Consider the following 19,153-nt stretch of genomic DNA (forward strand, 5'->3'; position numbering starts at 1 on the left):
GCAGCGTTTGGGGGCGGACAGTAACAACCGTGTGCTGCGGTGTTGGCAGGTGCAGGAGCAGGGCGTGGACGCCAACCTGCGCGACGGCGACGGCGCGACGCCGCTGCACTTCGCGGCGAGCCGCGGCCACGCCGACACCGTGCGCTGGCTGCTGCGCCACGGCGCCAAGCTCACGCTCGACCGCTACGGCAAGAGCCCCATCAACGACGCCGCCGACAACCACCAGATGGAGGTCAGCACCAGTCCACCGTTTCTCATCTCTCTGTAGCTTAGTAGGCCACCCAGGTAATCGCCGTTACTAACGAGGGAAACTCCCTATCGCAACCCCATCAGATTTGGCTCACAAGGGGAAGGCCTCAGACACGGCCAACCGATTCGGCTCAAATTTCTCAAGTGGCTTCTGTACAACCTAAAACGAAGGACCCTAAGATATTTTGGGTCAACACTCCCGCAGTTTTGAGAAAATCACCCCTAAAAGTTATGACGAGCAATCGACTCAAAATCGGCGAGATCGATAAGTAATTGTAAATACATTTTTCATCACCAGATATGGGGTCCGAAAACGCATACTTTTCGAGAAATCGATGTAAGAAACTTGTATAACTGCCGTTCTGTAACCACATGGTAAATGCTTCTCGCTGACAGCACCGATATCGCCGGCATGGTAGCTCAGCGTGTTCGGTCAGAGGGTTAGCTGCCCTCTGTAATAAAAAAAATAAATAAAACTGAGTTAATCGATCAACAACGAACTTAAACGGATGTCGTATGACGTCCGCCCCGAGCAGATGCAAAGAACGAAAGCGAACAAAATTAGAGTAAATAAAAAAAAAAATAGCGCAACGGCTAAGGTAAGTGGCTGGGAATCGGAGAACGCGCGCTCGAATCTCGAAGAACCCTAGCGGATGTTCTTCTTTTCGTTTGTATTTTTCATATCTCAATGGTTAAGGATAGGAGGGTTAATAAGGTAAGTAAATCAATAAGGAATGATATCAATAAGGTAGGCAAATAAATTTCTCAATCCTCTTGGGATAGTCAACAACTAAAATGTTACTCCAGGTCACTTTACAATGGCTCTTCCAGTGACTGTTACGTGCCCTCACTTTTCTTCGAACAACTAGATTGATGGTACTTGTCATATAAATATTCGAAACAAATATACTCACGGCACCAAGAACATCTAGTCAATGCAATCTTTCGACAGCTACACTGTTCCTTCCGAAGAGTCGGCGAAAAGCGTTTATCATGTGGGTACTGAAACGGCAGTTGTAAAAGTTTCTTTCCTCGATTTCTGGAAAAGTTTGCGTTTGCGGACCCCATACCTGATGATGAAAAATGCTCTATTTACAATTATCTATCGATCCCTCCAATTTTGAGTCGATTGCTCATCATAACCTTTAGGGGTGATTTTCTCAAAAACGCGGGGCTGTTGACCCAAAATATCTTAGAGTCCTTCGTTTTACGTTGTACACAAGCGACCTGCCAAATTTGAGCCGAATCGGTTGACCGTGTCTGAGGCCTTCCCCTTGTCAGTGGATAGCCTGCCAAAAACTGAACACAGATCAAGCATGAAAAGGAGAGGGCTAAGTCCTCGACGTCAACGATAATGATGGAAGCTGAATAAATGAATTTAAATTTATGCCATGACCACGTCTTCGTGCTTATTAGGCACTATTGCTGCAGTACAGATCACCCATCTGCATGGACTATCATAGTCCGTTGACCTCCGTAACACAAATTCATGTCTTCAGCTTATTTTTCCCTTCTTAAAACGTCGTTCTCATACATCTCAATGAAAATTTAATTATATGATGCCACGTCAATTAGATGGAAAATGTCATGGGACTATTTGGAACAGAAACTGAAAGACAGCAACCGGCTTTCTCGCAATCTCGTGTCTCTGCTGTACCTAATCGGCAATGAGTGGCTTGAGCTAGATGTGGTATACCTGAATAAACTTTTGGACTCTCTTCGTCGCTGAATGGAGGCCATTGTGAAGTCCGGAACAGGCGTTAGTGTCATGTCTCCTGAGAGAGAGCAATTTTTTTTGTCAAGCATGCTTAGCATTAATCGTTGTAACCGAAACTGGTTATAAATATTATAGCTGTGATTTTGTAGATGAATAGACATATTTAAAAATGAGCCATACTTTTAGGTTATGACCTTGCGTTGCCCTTTTCTAAATTATTGTAATATTTATACCACCACTAGTTCTTTTAAACAATCAGAATCTGAAATTTGCGGGTTGCTTAAGTACTGGTCCCATATCACCCGGACTTTAACAAGGTGTCATTAATTTAATGGGTTACAGTGTTGTGTATTTGTAGATGTATAGTGCTTTTGGTCAAAATAGATATTAGGAATAAGAATTTCTATTTCTTATTAGGTAACCATTACACACAGGGTGTTAAAAAAAGTGTTAGATATTCCTACAGGAGATAGTATTGGACAAAACTAGAAGAAAAGTTTCTTAATGACATGTCTGGAAAACCAACACGTACTGAGGTATGGACCAATCTGTCCTCTCATTCACATCTGTGTCTTACATAGAAGTAGACACTGTAGGCAGTGCTGGATGTGGTTACCACACTTACTGACACATCCCTCATCAAGCATTATTTTCAATCGGATTGCGTAACACGCATCAGTCACACGCTCTTATAATGTTTTCACGTTGGCGATGGGTTGGGCAAACACTACTGGCCTTAACTGTCCCCATAGCCGGAAATTCAAAAAATTCACGTCCCGTGAATGGCTGCCCCACGCTACCGGATATGGCACTGTTGTGTGTCTGCAAAAACAGACATAATGTCTGATAGGATAGCCGCAGTCAGTGATTTTACAATGTTACTTATAGTCCGTCTTGGCTGAAAAATGTCTATTCATATGACCGGTTTCGGTTCCTCTAGAACCATCTTCAGATCTGATATTTCGGTTACAGGAGTAACCCGTCCAAACACAGCAACTTTCACATGCTGTGACGCAAGATATTTATGCTGCGTCACAGCATGTGAAAGTTGCTGTGTTTGGACGGGTTACTCCTGTAACCGAAATATCAGATCTGAAGATGGTTCTAGAGGAACCGAAACCGGTCATATGAATAGACATTTTGCAATCGAGACGGACTATAAGTAACACTATTGTGCGTGTCCAACACATCGACCACGTGCTTACGTTACTGAAGAGTGTGACCACCGCATTTAAGCAATCAGAATGAAGCCATGTGTATTTGAAAGAGTGCATGATTCCCTGTCAAGAAGGGCTAAAGTGCAACCTGACCCATATATGAACATGTATTGGTATCCAGGCAGGAACTTCTGAACAATACGACCTCCAGTAGGAAAATATAACTCTATTGCTTTAAAAAACATTTTGTGTGTAAAATATACACTGCCAGTATTCAAAGTTTTTAAAATAGTCATACACACCGATGTACCCCTTCAGTATGTTGAAATTTACTTCAGATATATGTGCTTTCCCTTCTTCTTGTGTGGCAATTTTTGCACTAATAAGTAAATAACAGTAGGCAGTGAGTTAAGTCAAAGGAATGGATCGAAATGGTCTGTAAGTAGTGAAGATGCAGTGACATCAAATGAAATACTGAGAATTCTGAACTGGCAGTGTAATGGATATCTTGTGACAAATGAAAATTTTTGCCAGACCAGTACTGTAACATGGATTGAATTTCAATAAATTTAATCCGTCTTACGTATAGCCCTTTTAGCAGAATATGCCAAGATCCTCCACCGAATCCTTTGCACATGTTTTGGTGTCCTCCGGCGTGCCACATGGGAGTGTTATGGGACCATTGCTTTTCACAATATATATAAATGACCTAGTAGATAATGTCGGAAGTTGCATGCGGCTTTTCGCGGATGATGCTGTAGTATAAAGAGAAGTTGCAGCATTAGAAAATTGCAGCGAAATGCAGGAAGATCTGCAGCGGATAGGCACTTGGTGCAGGGAGTGGCAACTGACACTAACATAGACAAATGTAATGTATTGCGAATACATAGAAAGAAGGATCCTTTATTGTATGATTATATGATAGCGGAACAAACACTGGTAGCAGTTACTTCTGTAAAATATCTGGGAGTACGCGTACGAATCGATTTGAAGTGGAATGATTATATAAAATTAATTGTTGGTAAGGTGGTTGCCAGGTTGAGATTCATTGAGAGAGTCCTTAGAAAATGTAGTTCATCAACAAAGGAGGTGGCTTACAAAACACTCGTTCGACCTATACTTGAGTATTGCTCATCATTGTAGGATCCATACCAGTTCGGGTTGACAGAGGAGATAGAGAAGATCCAAAGAAGAGCGGCGCGTTTCGTCACAGGGGTATTTGGTAAGCGTGATAGCGTTACGGAGATGTTTAGCAAACTCAAGTGTCAGACTCAGCAAGAGAGGCGCTCTGCATCGCGGTGTAGCTTCTTGTCCAGGTTTCGAGAGGGTGCGTTTCTAGATGAGGTATCGAATACATTGCTTCCCCCTACTTATACCTCCCGAGAAGATCAAGAGTGTAAAATTAGAGATGTTCGAGCGCGCACGGAGGCTTTCCAGTAGTCGTTCTTCCCGCGAACCATACGCCACTGGAGCAGGAAAGGGAGATAATGACAGTGGCACGTAAAGTGCCCTCCACCACACACCGTTGGGTTGCTTACGGAATATAAATGTAGATGTAGATGTAGAATCTCTGGTAGTAATCTTCATAAACCATAGGTGGAAAAGTCAGTGACAACACAAGCTTAAGTCGGATCTGGGGTGGGGAGCTCAAATACGACGGTGGTTGTGGTGGCTGCTCTCGAAAAAGTAGGGGAAAACTTTGTCTGAGTCCCAGCCTGACACAAATTTTCAGTTATCACAATAAGAAGGTCGATGGTGATAGCTTCGCTTCTGTGTGGCACGTGAAGTGATGTGGACTGTGTGTGTGGTTGCAGTGCCTCAACATCCTGGTGCAGCACGGCGCCACGCCAGACTACCACGAGGAGACGACGGCCCGCACCAACGGCAAGGTGCGACCTGGGGCGTGCTGCCGCGACCCAGACCCCTGCGTGAGTACCCACTCTCCTGTTCCTCCCTACAGTACGTCCTTACGGTCTCTGACAACAGTGGCTATACTAGTGTGCACGTAAGAAGGCGGCTGGTGAGGCGATCCGCAGTGACAAGCAGCAGTGCACGACGTGACGTTCCGGCCAATGGACTCATTCTGCCGCGTCTGACTGTAGCGGGCGCATCTAGATGCGGGTAGAACATTACGAGTTGATTTTCGTATTAGCTAATGTGTCATGGTAGTCATTGAAGTGTTCATTATGGGAAAAAGAGAGCAAGTATTGTAAGTAGGCTGCTTAGGTTTTTATGTTGGTAACGCCACGTAGCGCTCTGTATGAAAATCACTGACTGTGCTGTGTGCAGTCTGTGGCTGGTTGGCATTGTTCGAATATTCGCTAGTGTAGTGTTGGACAGTTGGATGTGAACAGCGCGTGCCAGAGTTTTGAGCGGACGATCTGGACGTGCGTCCGCCAGAAAAAGGAAATTTGTTTAATTGGATGTCACAAAATTATATATATATTATAAGTTTTGAACGCTATGAAGGTAAATACATTGCTTGTTCTCTACCAAAATCTTTCTTTTGCTAACTATGCCTATCAGTAGTTAGCGCCATCAATGGTTAGAATCTTTTATTTAGCTGGCAGTATTGGCGCTCGCTGTATTGCAGTAGTTTGAGTAACGAAGATTTTTGTGAGGTAAGTGATTCCTGAAAGTTATAGGTTATTGTTAGTCAGGGCCATTCTTTTGTAGGGTATTGAAAGTCAAATTGCGTTGCACTAAAAAAACAAATTCTTTGTCAGTTTAGTGATGATCAGAATAAGTAAAGAGAGAACTGTCTGAGTTCGTTCAATTTTACTCAGCTGTCTTTGTATCAAATAACGGAGAAGTTTACTGTCACAGTCATTCATAATTTTGCTAAGGGGACGTTTCAGTATTACGTTAAGAAACGACAGCGACAGTTTTCCGAGCACATAATTTTATCTAGGGACAGGCACAGGCAAAAACGTTGGCCCAAAGTGGTCTTCACCCTAGCGTTGCCAGTTACCCAGGTAGGCAATGGCTGGAGCATGTGGCATGAGAGCACACCGCCGACACCACATTCTCTGTACCTTCCCATAACGCATCACGTACCTGCCTTCTTCCTTGCACAGTGCCGGCCGCTGGTGGCCGAGAGGTTCTAGGCGCTTCAGCCTGGAACCGCGCGACCGCTAGGGTCGCAGGTTCGAATCCTGCCTCGGGCATGGATGTGTGTGATGTCCTTAGGTTAATTAGGTTTAAGTACTTCTAAGTTCTAGAGGACTGATGACCTGAGATGTTAAGTCCAATAGTGCTCAGAGCCATTTGAAGTAATGCAACACATTTGTTTTGAAAGTAGCTTCGTTTTATTCTGGATTTCAGTACGCCCTATTATTGCCCACTCTTTTGGCTACAAAACCCTAATTTTCAGCATAATCTCGTTGAATGCGACCGCCTTACGCCACCTTTCGCGTAGAGCCTGTACGCACACATGATAAGACTCTTACTGCTCGACGTCGGACCCAACGTCTTGTTGCATCAATAACGTCCCCACCACACACATACTTGCTTACCGCGGAGTGCGTCCTTCATTGGACCAAACGGATGGGAATCGGAAGGTGCGAGATATGGGCTGTATGGTGGACAAAGAAGAGCAATCCAACGAAGTTTTGTGGGCTCCTCTCGGATGCACACACTTGTGTGAGGCCTTGCATTCTCATGGAGAGGCAGAAGTTCATTTGCATTTTTGTGACGACGAACACACTGAAGTAATTTCTTCAGTTTCCTCAGGGTAGGACAATACACTTCAGCGTTGATCGTTGCACCACGAGGGAGGACATAAAACAGAATAACCATTTCAGAGTCCCAGAAGACCGTCATCATGACTTTACCGGCTGATGCTGCGGCTCTGAACTTTTTCTTCACAGGAGAGGTGGTGTGGCGCCACTCCATGGACTGACGTTCTGTTTCTGTTTCGAAGTGATGAACCCATGTTTCATCGCCTGTGACGATGTTCGACAAAAAATTGTCATAATCAGCCTCGTAATGTGCAAGCAGCTAAGCACAGGTGGTCCGTCGTTGTTCTTTATGGTGTTACGTTAGGCAGCGAGGAGCGCAGTGGGCACAGACCTTTGAGTACCACAACTGGTGGACGAGTGTTTCGGCAGTGCCAACAGAGATGTTCAGTTGTGTAGCGAGGTGTTTGATTGTGATCCGAATGAGAGTGTCCGCACGTTCCTACACTGCAGGAGCTACAGCTGTGTACGGCAGGCCGGCACCAGAGAGATCGGATAGTTTTGGACGATCTTGCTGCGATGATGACAGACGCCTCGCCCCACGACTCGCAGTGCTTTTGTTCACTACTAAGTCTTCGTAGACATTATGCAAGTCTCTGTGAATATCTACGATGCTCCGGTTTTCCACCAAAAGAAACTCAATGACAGCTCTTTGCTTGGAGCTCACCTCCGTTACAGACGCCACTTTGAAGGCTATGTATAGCGCTTCCACGTCTTTGAACTTCGTGAAACTATAGACGATTCAGCGGGAATATTCCACGATGTCCCACAAAAAATTCCGCATATTTTCAACCGAAACTGGCCGAGGAAAAAAAGTGTTCCATTACTTATTGAACGCCCTCGTATATGCAGTGCACTTCTGAAGTGTTCTAAACACCCACTTCAGTTTCCAAAACGTGAAGTACATTTCAGGTGTCACCAGAAATAAGTAAAATATAATGGAGGTTGTGTTCAAAAATTATAGTGGTAAGGTGCAAAAGTGGCGAAACTCTGTAACTTCCATCAATAGATCGTAAGCGTCGTAAGCATAGTGTCTGCGTTAGGGAAGGAAGATTAACGTCGCGTCGCCTTCGAGGTTGTTGAAAAGGAGCGTAAGTTTCGATCGTCCAAGAATGGAAAAGGTAATCGGGCGTGCCTTTTTCAGGGCAGCCACTACAGTATTCGTCTCAATTGGTTTAGAAAATACCAGAAGACTTCACAGCTGGAGGATTAGACACACATTTTTCACGAATACGAGTGTAATGCCTTAAGCAGTGCGCCATTTCACTCGCTAGGGACGCTATTCTCTCAAATTTTCTACTATCTTGTTCGAGTCCTTCCTTACCGCAATGCAGTTAAGCACACAGTTCAGTTTGCTAACGACATGTCACGGTTAAGAACGAACTCCTCGGACCTGATGCATAGTGGATCACGCTGTGACACTTTAGGCATGTTAAGGTAGTTTATCACCTTTCACGACAGTTTTAAATCAGTAGAGAGCTCATCTTAGTATGAAAAATGTGTCATGAACTTATTACTTTAAGCCACGTTAGGTTTGGCTGCATCTAGAAATAGCCTTAAAATCCAGTACTTTCTAAGAGGAGTATTGCACATTATTATATCTACTTTCTACTATGGTCGCTGTCTGTAACGTATGAATGTACGATTCAGAAATTCATGAACCTCTGCTAAACGTTGGGTCCACCTAATTACCCTATTGTTAGTGTTGTTGGTCCTGTATGGCGACCCTGGCTAAGATGTAAACTATAGTACGAACAGAATCGTCGTGTTAAAAGTGCCGAGTGACGGGCGCCTCCTCGACATTTCGTGTACATCTTACGTTCACTCTCCTCATGGAGGTGTCTGTCCTGATCCTGTGGTCTTTGCTGGATCACCGCGTCACAACTAATCTGCTGTTCGCTCTCAATCGTTGCAGAACTGTCATCACCAAGCAGTAAAGGTCGTCTTCAGCATACACTTTGCTCGTAGGTAACCAACGACCTGTCTCTGATGTAGGGACACTTATAGCCCCTAATACCTGCACACTGCTGGCAGTTTGCTTACACAGCATTTTTACTATATCTACCATATTCACGATTCTACCGTCATTCTATAAAGGACTCTACTGAAGAAATTCCAGCCACAGCGTGAATGTGTCACCTGTGGATTTCGCAAGCACGCTTGCTTTTTCAAAATGAATGCAACCGACAACATGTCACATCCTATGTTCCGTTCAGATTAACGTAGAGCACAAATCATTTTCTACCGGAGTGAACAAGAAACTCATCTTTTTGTGATGTGTATAAACGTTTCTTATTAGTTAGTTGGGCCAGTGAAGTAGGTGACGCATCGTTCTTGCGAAACTCGGCTTACAATTTTCTCTTGCGATGTCCTGCGAACCATGGACGGAAGGCGATAGGAATATTCCATATTCCTAGATTTTCGGAAAGCGTTTGACGGAGTGTAACGGAATAGGTTCTCAGACATGTGAGTAGCTTAAGGAATTTTTAAGTGACTGAACCCATTACGTTGTCTTGGACGGCGAGTGTTAATCACAGACAAGGGTATCGTCAGGCCTGCCGAAGCGACTGTCTTGTTCTCTATATAGGACACATAAACGATCTGACGAATAGAGTATCAATCTACAGCTGAGTAGGAAAAACAATCCCGTATTCTTCGAATGCAGTATTAATGATATGTTGTTTGACAAAATCACATGGATTAATGTGTAACATTGCAAAGTTGTATGAAATGGAACGAGCACGTAAGATCGGTTGTAAGGAATCCGAATGGTCCCTTTGAGTTTATTGTGAGAATTCTAGGGAAATATACGTCATCCATAAGGCACACCACGTTAGAATACGCGACCCGAACTTGAGTACTGCCCGAGTGTCTGGGATCCCCACCATGTCGGATAGAAGGAAACCAATGAAGCAATTCAGAAGCATGCTAGAGTTGTTACCGAAAGGTTTAATCAACACACGAGTACTGTAGAAATGCTTAGTGAAATCAAATGTGAATCCCTGGAGGGCAGAAGACGTTCTTTTCGCGAACACTGTTGAGAAAGTTTTGAGAACCGGCATTTGCGACAGGCAGCACAACGATTCTTACGCCAGCCATATAACTCTGGCCTAAGGAATGCGTAGACAAGGTAAGAGGAATCACGGCTTGTATGAAAACATGTAGAAAGTCGCTTTCCCTTCTATCCATTTGCCAGTGGAACAGTAAAAGCAGTGACTCGAAGTGGTAGAAGATACCCTCCGCCAAGCACAGTGTGATGGCTTGCGGAGTACGTATGTAGATGTCGAGGTAAATGAATGTAGGCAGCGCCACCAATTTCATGTATCTTTTTTAATTACAAATGTATTGAGAGTGAATGTAAACACCACTCACAGATTAGGCCTTTCGCCTGTTCTGACTGGCTAACCGCTGCGTACTACGATCGTGGGACCCCAGCAGCCGTTACTGCCAGCAGATATATCCTAATGATGTCGCTGCTTCTTGGTTGAAACAGCTCCTCATTTGACCTCGAGAAGCTGTGTGGACTCTGTTCCAGATCTCCATTTCTCCTTCTTTTTTTGCGCAAGGTAGTTCATAGCTATGTGACTAATGTCTAAGGTCTGCCCACAGATATATAATAGCAACTTTTTTTGAGTCATTAGTCTTCTAAAATACACTCCTGGAAATGGAAAAAAGAACACATTGACACCGGTGTGTCAGACCCACCATACTTGCTCGGGACACTGCGAGAGGGCTGTACAAGCAATGATCACACGCACGGCACAGCGGACACACCAGGAACCGCGGTGTTGGCCGTCGAATGGCGCTAGCTGCGCAGCATTTGTGCACCGCCGCCGTCAGTGTCAGCCAGTTTGCCGTGGCATACGGAGCTCCATCGCAGTCTTTAACACTGGTAGCATGCCGCGACAGCGTGGACGTGAACCGTATGTGCAGTTGACGGACTTTGAGCGAGGGCGTATAGTGGGCATGCGGGAGGCCGGGTGGACGTACCGCCGAATTGCTCAACACGTGGGGCGTGAGGTCTCCACAGTACATCGATGTTGTCGCCAGTGGTCGGCGGAAGGTGCACGTGCCCGTCGACCTGGAACCGGACCGCAGCGACGCACGGATGCACGCCAAGACCGTAGGATCCTACGCAGTGCCGTAGGGGACCGCACCGCCACTTCCCAGCAAATTAGGGACACTGTTGCTCCTGGGGTATCGGCGAGGACCATTCGCAACCGTCTCCATGAAGCTGGGCTACGGTCCCGCACACCGTTAGGCCGTCTTCCGCTCACGCCCCAACATCGTGCAGCCCGCCTCCAGTGGTGTCGCGACAGGCGTGAATGGAGGGACGAATGGAGACGTGTCGTCTTCAGCGATGAGAGTCGCTTCTGCCTTGGTGCCAATGATGGTCGTATGCGTGTTTGGCGCCGTGCAGGTGAGCGCCACAATCAGGACTGCATACGACCGAGGCACACAGGGCCAACACCCGGCATCATGGTGTGGGGAGCGATCTCCTACACTGGCCGTACACCACTGGTGATCGTCGAGGGGACACTGAATAGTGCACGGTACATCCAAACCGTCAACGAACCCATCGTTCTACCATTCGTAGACCGGCAAGGGAACTTGCTGTTCCAACAGGACAATGCACGTCCGCATGTATCCCGTGCCACCCAACGTGCTCTAGAAGGTGTAAGTCAACTACCCTGGCCAGCAAGATCTCCGGATCTGTCCCCCATTGAGCATGTGTGGGACTGGATGAAGCGTCGTCTCACGCGGTCTTCACGTCCAGCACGAACGCTGGTCCAACTGAGGCGCCAGGTGGAAATGGCATGGCAAGCCGTTCCACAGGACTACATCCAGCATCTCTACGATCGTCTCCATGTGAGAATAGCAGCCTGCATTGCTGCGAAAGGTGGATATACACTGTACTAGTGCCGACATTGTGCATGCTCTGTTGCCTGTGTCTATGTGCCTGTGGTTCTGTCAGTGTGATCATGTGATGTATCTGACCCCAGGAATGTGTCAATAAAGTTTCCCCTTCCTGGGACAATGAATTCACGGTGTTCTTATTTCAATTTCCAGGAGTGTATTTGATGAGGCCCGCCACAGATTCCTTTTTATCTCAGAGTAGCACTTGCAACCTACGTTCTCAGTTACTTGCTGGATGTATCCCAATCTCTGTCTTCCTCTACAGTTTTTATCCTCTGCAGCTCCCTCTAATACTATGGAAATTAATCGTCCTGTCCCTCCTTCTTGTCGGTATTTTCCATGCGTTCCATTCCCCGCTGCTTCTTCGGAGAAACACCTCATTTGTTATCTTATCAGTCCACCTAATTATCAACATACTTCTGCAGCACTACAACTCAAACACTTCGTTTATTTTCTGTTACGGTTTTCCCACAGTCCATGTCTCAGTACCATACAATCCTGTGCTCGAAAAGTACACTCTCAGAGATTTCTTCCTCAAATTAAGGCCCATGTTTGGTACTAGTAGCCTTCTCTTGGCCAGAAATTCCTTTTTTGCCACAGCTAGTCTGCTTTCTACGTCCTTCTTCTTCATCCGTTACGGATTATTTTGCTTCCTAGGTAGCAGAATTCCTTAACATCATCTACTTCGTAATCACCAATTATGATGTTAAGTTTCTCGTTGTTCTCATTCCTGATACTTATCATTACTTTCATATTTCTTCGATTTACTCTCAGTCCATATTCTGTACAGATTAGACAGTTCTTTCCATTCAACAGATCCTGTCATTCCTTAGTAATGTCATCAGCGAATCTTAACACTGATATCCTTTCACTTTTACTTTTAATCCCACTCTTTAATTTTTCTTTTATTTCCGTCATTTCTTCTTGGAAGAATGGACTGAACAGTAGGGGCGAAAGACTACATCCCTCTCTTATATCCTTTTTAATCCGAGCACTTCGTTCCTGGTCTACTCTTATTCTTCTCTCCTGCTTCTTATACATATTTTAGATTACCCCTCTTTCCCTATAGTTTAAACCTATTTTTCTAAAGATTTCGAAGATCATACATCTATAGCTCAGGGAAATCCGGGGAGGTACCGGGAATCGCACTACCGCACGGTAGGTAGCAACGCTAATCATTCAGCTACAGGAGCAGTCTGTCTTGATAGTACCGAACGGTTGTAATTAAAGTGCAACTACTCACAGAGACGCAGTATGGGTTGGAATTATGATACAGCAGCGATACTTAGTGCATATTCTAATGCGTTAATGCGGTACCGATTAACGCTGAAAAAAAAAAGCAAGATTGTTCCAATTTTGGCCGTCAGTTGGAAACCTGGCGATGTGAATGCAAGAAAGACGTATCGAATTGTTTCCATATGTAATGCATTAGGAGCGGGACGTAGGCAGAAAATATCAAACAAGTGGGAAAGACATAATATTGATTTTATTACCACCCGCCACAGTTTGTTCAATATAAGCACTGGAAACGTCGACGAGATGCTATTCAGCACCAGATCTGCTCCTGGTAGCCAAAATTGGAACTTTTTTCTTTTAGCACAAAACGGTATCACATTAACGCAGTAGCGTATCTACCAACTTTCGCTGTCATTCGATAGTTACCGCCCACACTGGACCTCCGTGAGTAACTGCACTTCAATTATAACCTCCCTATATTTGGTATATTTAAGACAGTTAATCAGTTTCGAGTCTAGTGATTCATCGTCAGAACTGGTATCTTTTTACGAAAGTAACGCAAGTCATCATGCAGCGACTTTGGTGGTCACTTAAAATCGACACCAAGATGAGCTCTATATGACGACTTAGCGTGTTATAGCCGTATGAAGATACTGGATCGTTATAGACTCGAAACAGGTCAACTGTCACGAACACACCAAAGCGATCAAGAGAATTGTGAAGCAAAAAAGTATTTTTGCAAAATAAAGTGCATGCTCCATATGGTAACGTCAAATGCCGTTCTTCAAGCATCTTACAGAACAGATGGCGGTCGAACGGAAATACTCCTGAATGACGGCCGCCGACCTCATTAACCTGTAAAGCTCTTTGCATATTATCATAACACGCCAGTAGAACTTGTACGCAGAACGAATCCGTCTGGTCGCGTATTGAGGCTCCTTCTACCCCAGTTAATTTAAGGACACGCCGTGCAAACCGGACTCGGCAGGTTTCGTGCCTGGTTGACCTGACCCCTATCCAGAGCGGGCTGGGGCTGTGGAGTGCGTGGCCGCCGCCCGCCGCTATCTGGCGAGGGCGACTCTTAACTTCCCGGACGCTAACGGTGGGCGACATTTGCGGCCACACTCGCGGCTCGCAAATATGCTCTCTGTTGGCACGGTGGGCGTCGGCCTCGGGGAAGCGGAAACGTTCTGCACGTGGCGGCGACACAGATGTTCGTGTGGGTGCTCTCTCGGTCTCTGTTAGCATCGATTTCTAACCGGAATACAGACGGCGGCGTCCTAGACCAAAGGAGTTTAGGGCTCTCCAAATTCCTCCGCCCTTCCCACCCCCTGGCCCCCGTCCCATCCGAACCAATCATGGGATTTCCACTTCCAATTTTTCTAGATTTCAATCTTAAGAAAACTACCACAGCTGTTATTTCAGTTGCATTAATAAATGCACAGCCAGTTTCCTGCTATATGAACATCGCTAGACGACTGCAGATTAACAAGACATAGTACACTGAAGAGACAAAGAAACTGGTGCAGCTACCTAATATCGTGTAGGGCCCCGCGAGCACGCAAAAGTGCCGCAACACGACGTGGCATGGACTAAGCTAATGTCAGAAGTAGTGCTGGAGGAAACTGCCGGGCTGTCCATAAATCCGTAAGAGTACGAAGGGGTGGAGATCTCTTCTGAACAACACGTTGCAACGCATCCCAGATATGCTTAATAATGTTTATGTCTGTGGAGTTTGGTGGACAGATGAAGTGTTAAAACTCAGAAGAGTGTTCATGGAGCCACGCTGTAGCAATTCTGGTCGTGTGGGGTGTCGCATTGTCCTGCTGTAATTTTCCAACATTAATGGATGCAGGTGATCAGATAGGATGCTTACGTACGTGTCATCTATCAGAGTTGTATCTAGACGTATCAGGGGTCCCGTATCACTCCGACTGCACATGTCCTACACCATTACAGGAAACATGTTTCCAGTCATCAACAGTCCAAAGTCGGTGTTGACGGGCACATGCGGGCATTAAGCTTTGTGTCTTGCCGTTATCAAGGGTACACGAGTGGGCCTCCGGCTCCGGAAGCCCATATCGATGATGTTCCGTTGAATGGTTCGCAAGCTGACACTTGTTGAAGGCCCAGCACTGAAATCGGCAGCAATTTGTGGAAGGATTGCATTTCTGTTATGTTGAACGATTCTCTTCAGTCGTCGTTGGTCCCGTTCTTGCAGGATATTTTTCCGGCCCCAGCGATATCGGAGATTTGATGTTTCATCGGAATCCTAATACACACGGTACACTCGTGAAAAGGTCATACGGGAAAATCGCCACTTCATGGCAATGGCTACCTCGGAGATGCTGTGTCCCATCGCTGGGGCGCAGACTATAAGACCACGTTCAGACTCACTTAAATCCTGACACCTGCAATTGTAGCGGCAGTAACCGATCTAACAACTGCGCCATACACTTGTTGTCTTATATAGGCATTGCCGACCGCAGCTCCTTATTCTGCCTGTTTACATATTTCTGTATTTGAACACGCAAGCCTATACCAGTTTCTTTGGCTTTTCAGTGTATTCTGTCTTTTCTAACTGTTTAATCTCGTGTGACAAGCCAAGTATAATATGCGGGCTGTCTTTTCCTGACACGGATTGACAAATGTAATGAGCATGCTATCTTTTTCTGACACAGGTTGGCAAGTCTTATATGCATGGTATCTTTACTTGGCAGGGGTCGATATAATGATTATACGAGGGCTATTCGGAAAGAAGTCTGATTGGTCTCGAAATGAAACCACTGTGCAAATCTTTTTTTTTTTTTGCGAGAGTTATTTGCACTTTCCAGCTACTTCTCTATATACTCGCCGCTACGACTTAGATCTTTGTCGTAGCATTGTACCAGCTTTTCAATACCCCCGTCATAGAAGGGAGCTGCCTGTGATTTCCGCCAATTTTCTACTGTGATCTACAGCTCGTTGTCTGCGCTAAAATGTTATCTTCATAGCCAGCGGTTCATGTGAGCAGAGATGCAACTCACGGGGAGCTAATTACATTATGGGTGATCCATTACTTCTAATCGAAAACGCTGTAGGAGCATCTTCATTGTCCCTGCAGAGCGCGGCCGAGAACTGTCATGAAGAAGGAAACGCATGAGAGTTATGTTACATTGGCTGCATAACAGTAGGCGAAATCTGTCATCAGGACATCATGCTTGGCGGGAGACACTATTTATCTTGGCTGTTGTATGTTCACACTTCTGACTGTAGGTCTGCGGGACTTCGGCCGTTCACTTGTGGAAGAAAATGAAACACCTACGGATGTCCTTGTGGTGTCATTTATATTATGGCTACCAGTTTCGGTGCTTCAGTGCATCATTTTCAGCCTAATAGAGAAATAGTGACATGAATGGTTTCTCTTCTCTTGTGGAAATTATCCATAGCCCTAGATTACTACACCCTTGTAAAATTTACGATTTCACTTGCTATCTCTTCGTTCTTCCCGCCAATCTGGACACACGAACGACGCGTGCTCTTGAGTACCTTCATGTCAAACATTGGTGTTAACAACAGACGAATTATTTGTTGCCTGACTCTAGTGGTTTGCTGTTACTGGTGCTCTTGTCGTAAAAATTACGAACATTTACAACGTTGTGCATGTTTTCTAATAGTCGGCATATTCGCTCTATCTCTTAAAATATATGTTATTGTTGCATCTTAAGTGAAACGTCAAGCAGTCATAGTTAGGAGAGGGTTAGCTTATATTACATTGTCCCTTTTCAATTCTAATCTCATCTTGTGCCACTGAAATTACATACTGTGGATGATGCTGAATTTGATTTTGACATTAACATACTTTTGTGATCTGCTTGATGAACTTAACCTGAGCAGCAGTGGCAGAACCTACAACAACCCCAAGGTGGAGAAGTATTCTCAGTTTGTCCTTCGAGCAGACGAAGACTGACCACGACGTTTTATAGTCTCTGCTCAAGAGCAATTTGTGCAGAACACTGAGCTAGATCTTGCTTAAGTTGTAACGATAGTCTTTAAAACGGAAATGATCTCTACTCATTTTGTGTGTAAAACAGTTTGGAGCTATAATAATTATAATAATTGATAACTGGTGCGGAACACACATTACGACGTCTCTTCCGATAACATTTTGAGCACTAAAACCGTTGCTATGGGTTTAAAGTGGGACTAGAAGTAAAATTTACGATGGGTAAGTAGCAATAGAACATCCCTCCCCCCCTCTTCCTTCAGTGCTTTAGGATTGATATTCTTCAAGACAGAATAGCCCTTAAAATTTTCCCATGGTAGTTCGGATCCCTCGCGTTGAGACTTTTTCGAAGTTTGCACGCAGATTATGAATTAATAAGGTAACTGATGTTGAATATAATGGCATCAGCTTGAATTCAAGCGCAATATGTGGAATGGCTTATGGTTGCCAGATCACTGAAACTTCAGAACTCAATACAGTTAAGGATCCGTCCTAGCGACCGCCAGTAAAAGAGTTCCGCAACCACTTCACGGAGACAGGTAGAGTGGAAGTCAAACACCATACTGCCCAAGAAGCCAGAGAAGCTTTTATTGCTTTGAAACGCCGCGGAAACCTTCATTCCCTTATCATACTGGCCGCCCAGAAAATTGTAAATAATACTGTCTTGTTCCTCCCATCCTGATGCAATACTTTAGATTTGAAGCTACTCCGTCCGCTAGCGACACAGTTCCTCTACTTAGTTATACAGGCAGCTTCTCATACAGCATCTTGAGGCTACATGTACCCCGTTACAGACATGTGCTGTTGTGGTCTTCAGTCCTCAGACTGGTTTGATGCAGTTCTCCATGCTACTCTATCCTGTGCAGGCTTCTTCATCTCCCAGTACCTACTGCAACCTACATCCTTTTGAATCTGCTTAGTGTATTCATCTCTTGGTCTCCCTCTACGATTTTTACTCTCCACGCTGCCCTCCAGTACTAAATTGGTGCTCCCTTGATGCCTCATAACATGTCCTACCAACCGATCCCTTCTTCTAGTCAAGTTGTGCCACAAACTCCTCTTCTCCCCAATTCTATTCAATATCTCCTCATTAGTTATGTGATCTGCCCATCTAATCTTCAGCATTCTTCTGTAGCACCACATTTCGAAAGCTTCTATTCTCTTCTTCTCTAAACTATTTATCGTCCAAGTTTCACTTCCATACATGGCTACACTCCATACAAATACTTTCAGAAACGACTTCCTGACACTTAAATCTATACTCGATGTTAACAAATTTCTCTTCTTCAGAAACGCTTTCCTTGCCATTGCCAATCTACATTTTATATCCTCTCTACTTCGACCATCATCAGTTATTTTGCTCCCCAAATAGCAAAACTCCTTTACTGCTTTAAGTGTCTCATTTCCTAATCAAATACCCTCAGCATCACCCGACTTAATTCGACTACATTCCATTATCCTCGTTTTGCTTTTGTTGATGTTCATCTTTTACCCTCCTTTCAAGACACTGTCCATTCCGTTCAACTGCTCTATCCTTTGCTGTCTCTGACAGAATACAATGTTATCGGCAAACCTCAAAGTTTTAATTTCTACTCCATGGCTTTTAATACCTACTCTGAACTTTTCTTTTGTTTCCTTTACTGCTTGCTCAATATACAGATTGAATAGCATCGGGGAGAGGCTACAACCCTGTCTCACTCCATTCCCAACCACAGCTTCCCTTTCATGTCCCCCGACTCTTATAACTGCCATCTGCTTTCTGTACAAATTGTAAATAGCATCTCTCTCCTTTTATTTTACCCCTGCCACCTTCAGAATTTGAAAGAGAGTATTCCAGTCAAAATTGTCAAAAGCTTTTTCTAAGTCTACAGATGCTAGAAACGTAGGTTTGCCTTTCCTTAATCTTTCTTCTAAGATAAGTCGTACGGTCAGTATTGCCTCACGTGTTCCAACATTTCTACGGAATCCAAACTGATCTTCCCCGAGGTCGGCTTCTACCAGTTTTTCCGTTCGTCTGTAAAGAATTCGCGTTAGTATTTTGCAGCTGATACTTATTAAACTGATAGTTCGGTAATTTTCACATCTGTCAACACCTGCTTTCTTTGGGATTGGAATTACTATATTCTTCTTGAAGTCTGAAGGAATTTCGCCTGTC

General features: G+C 44.8%; 1 protein-coding gene across 1 annotated transcript in view; it reads left to right on the forward strand.

Moving 5' to 3' along the window:
- The window catches only part of LOC126235303 (uncharacterized), a 485,532-nt gene that overhangs the window by 332,910 nt on the left and 133,469 nt on the right, over nucleotides 1–19,153 (forward strand). Inside the window, exons 4-5 of the mRNA XM_049944027.1 lie at nucleotides 50–232; nucleotides 4,938–5,051. Of these exons, the coding sequence (XP_049799984.1) occupies nucleotides 50–232; nucleotides 4,938–5,051 (297 nt within the window). The remainder of the gene's footprint in view (nucleotides 1–49; nucleotides 233–4,937; nucleotides 5,052–19,153) is intronic.

Source organism: Schistocerca nitens, chromosome 2 (assembly GCF_023898315.1).
Source record: "Schistocerca nitens isolate TAMUIC-IGC-003100 chromosome 2, iqSchNite1.1, whole genome shotgun sequence".
Taxonomy (NCBI): Eukaryota; Metazoa; Arthropoda; class Insecta; order Orthoptera; family Acrididae; genus Schistocerca; species Schistocerca nitens.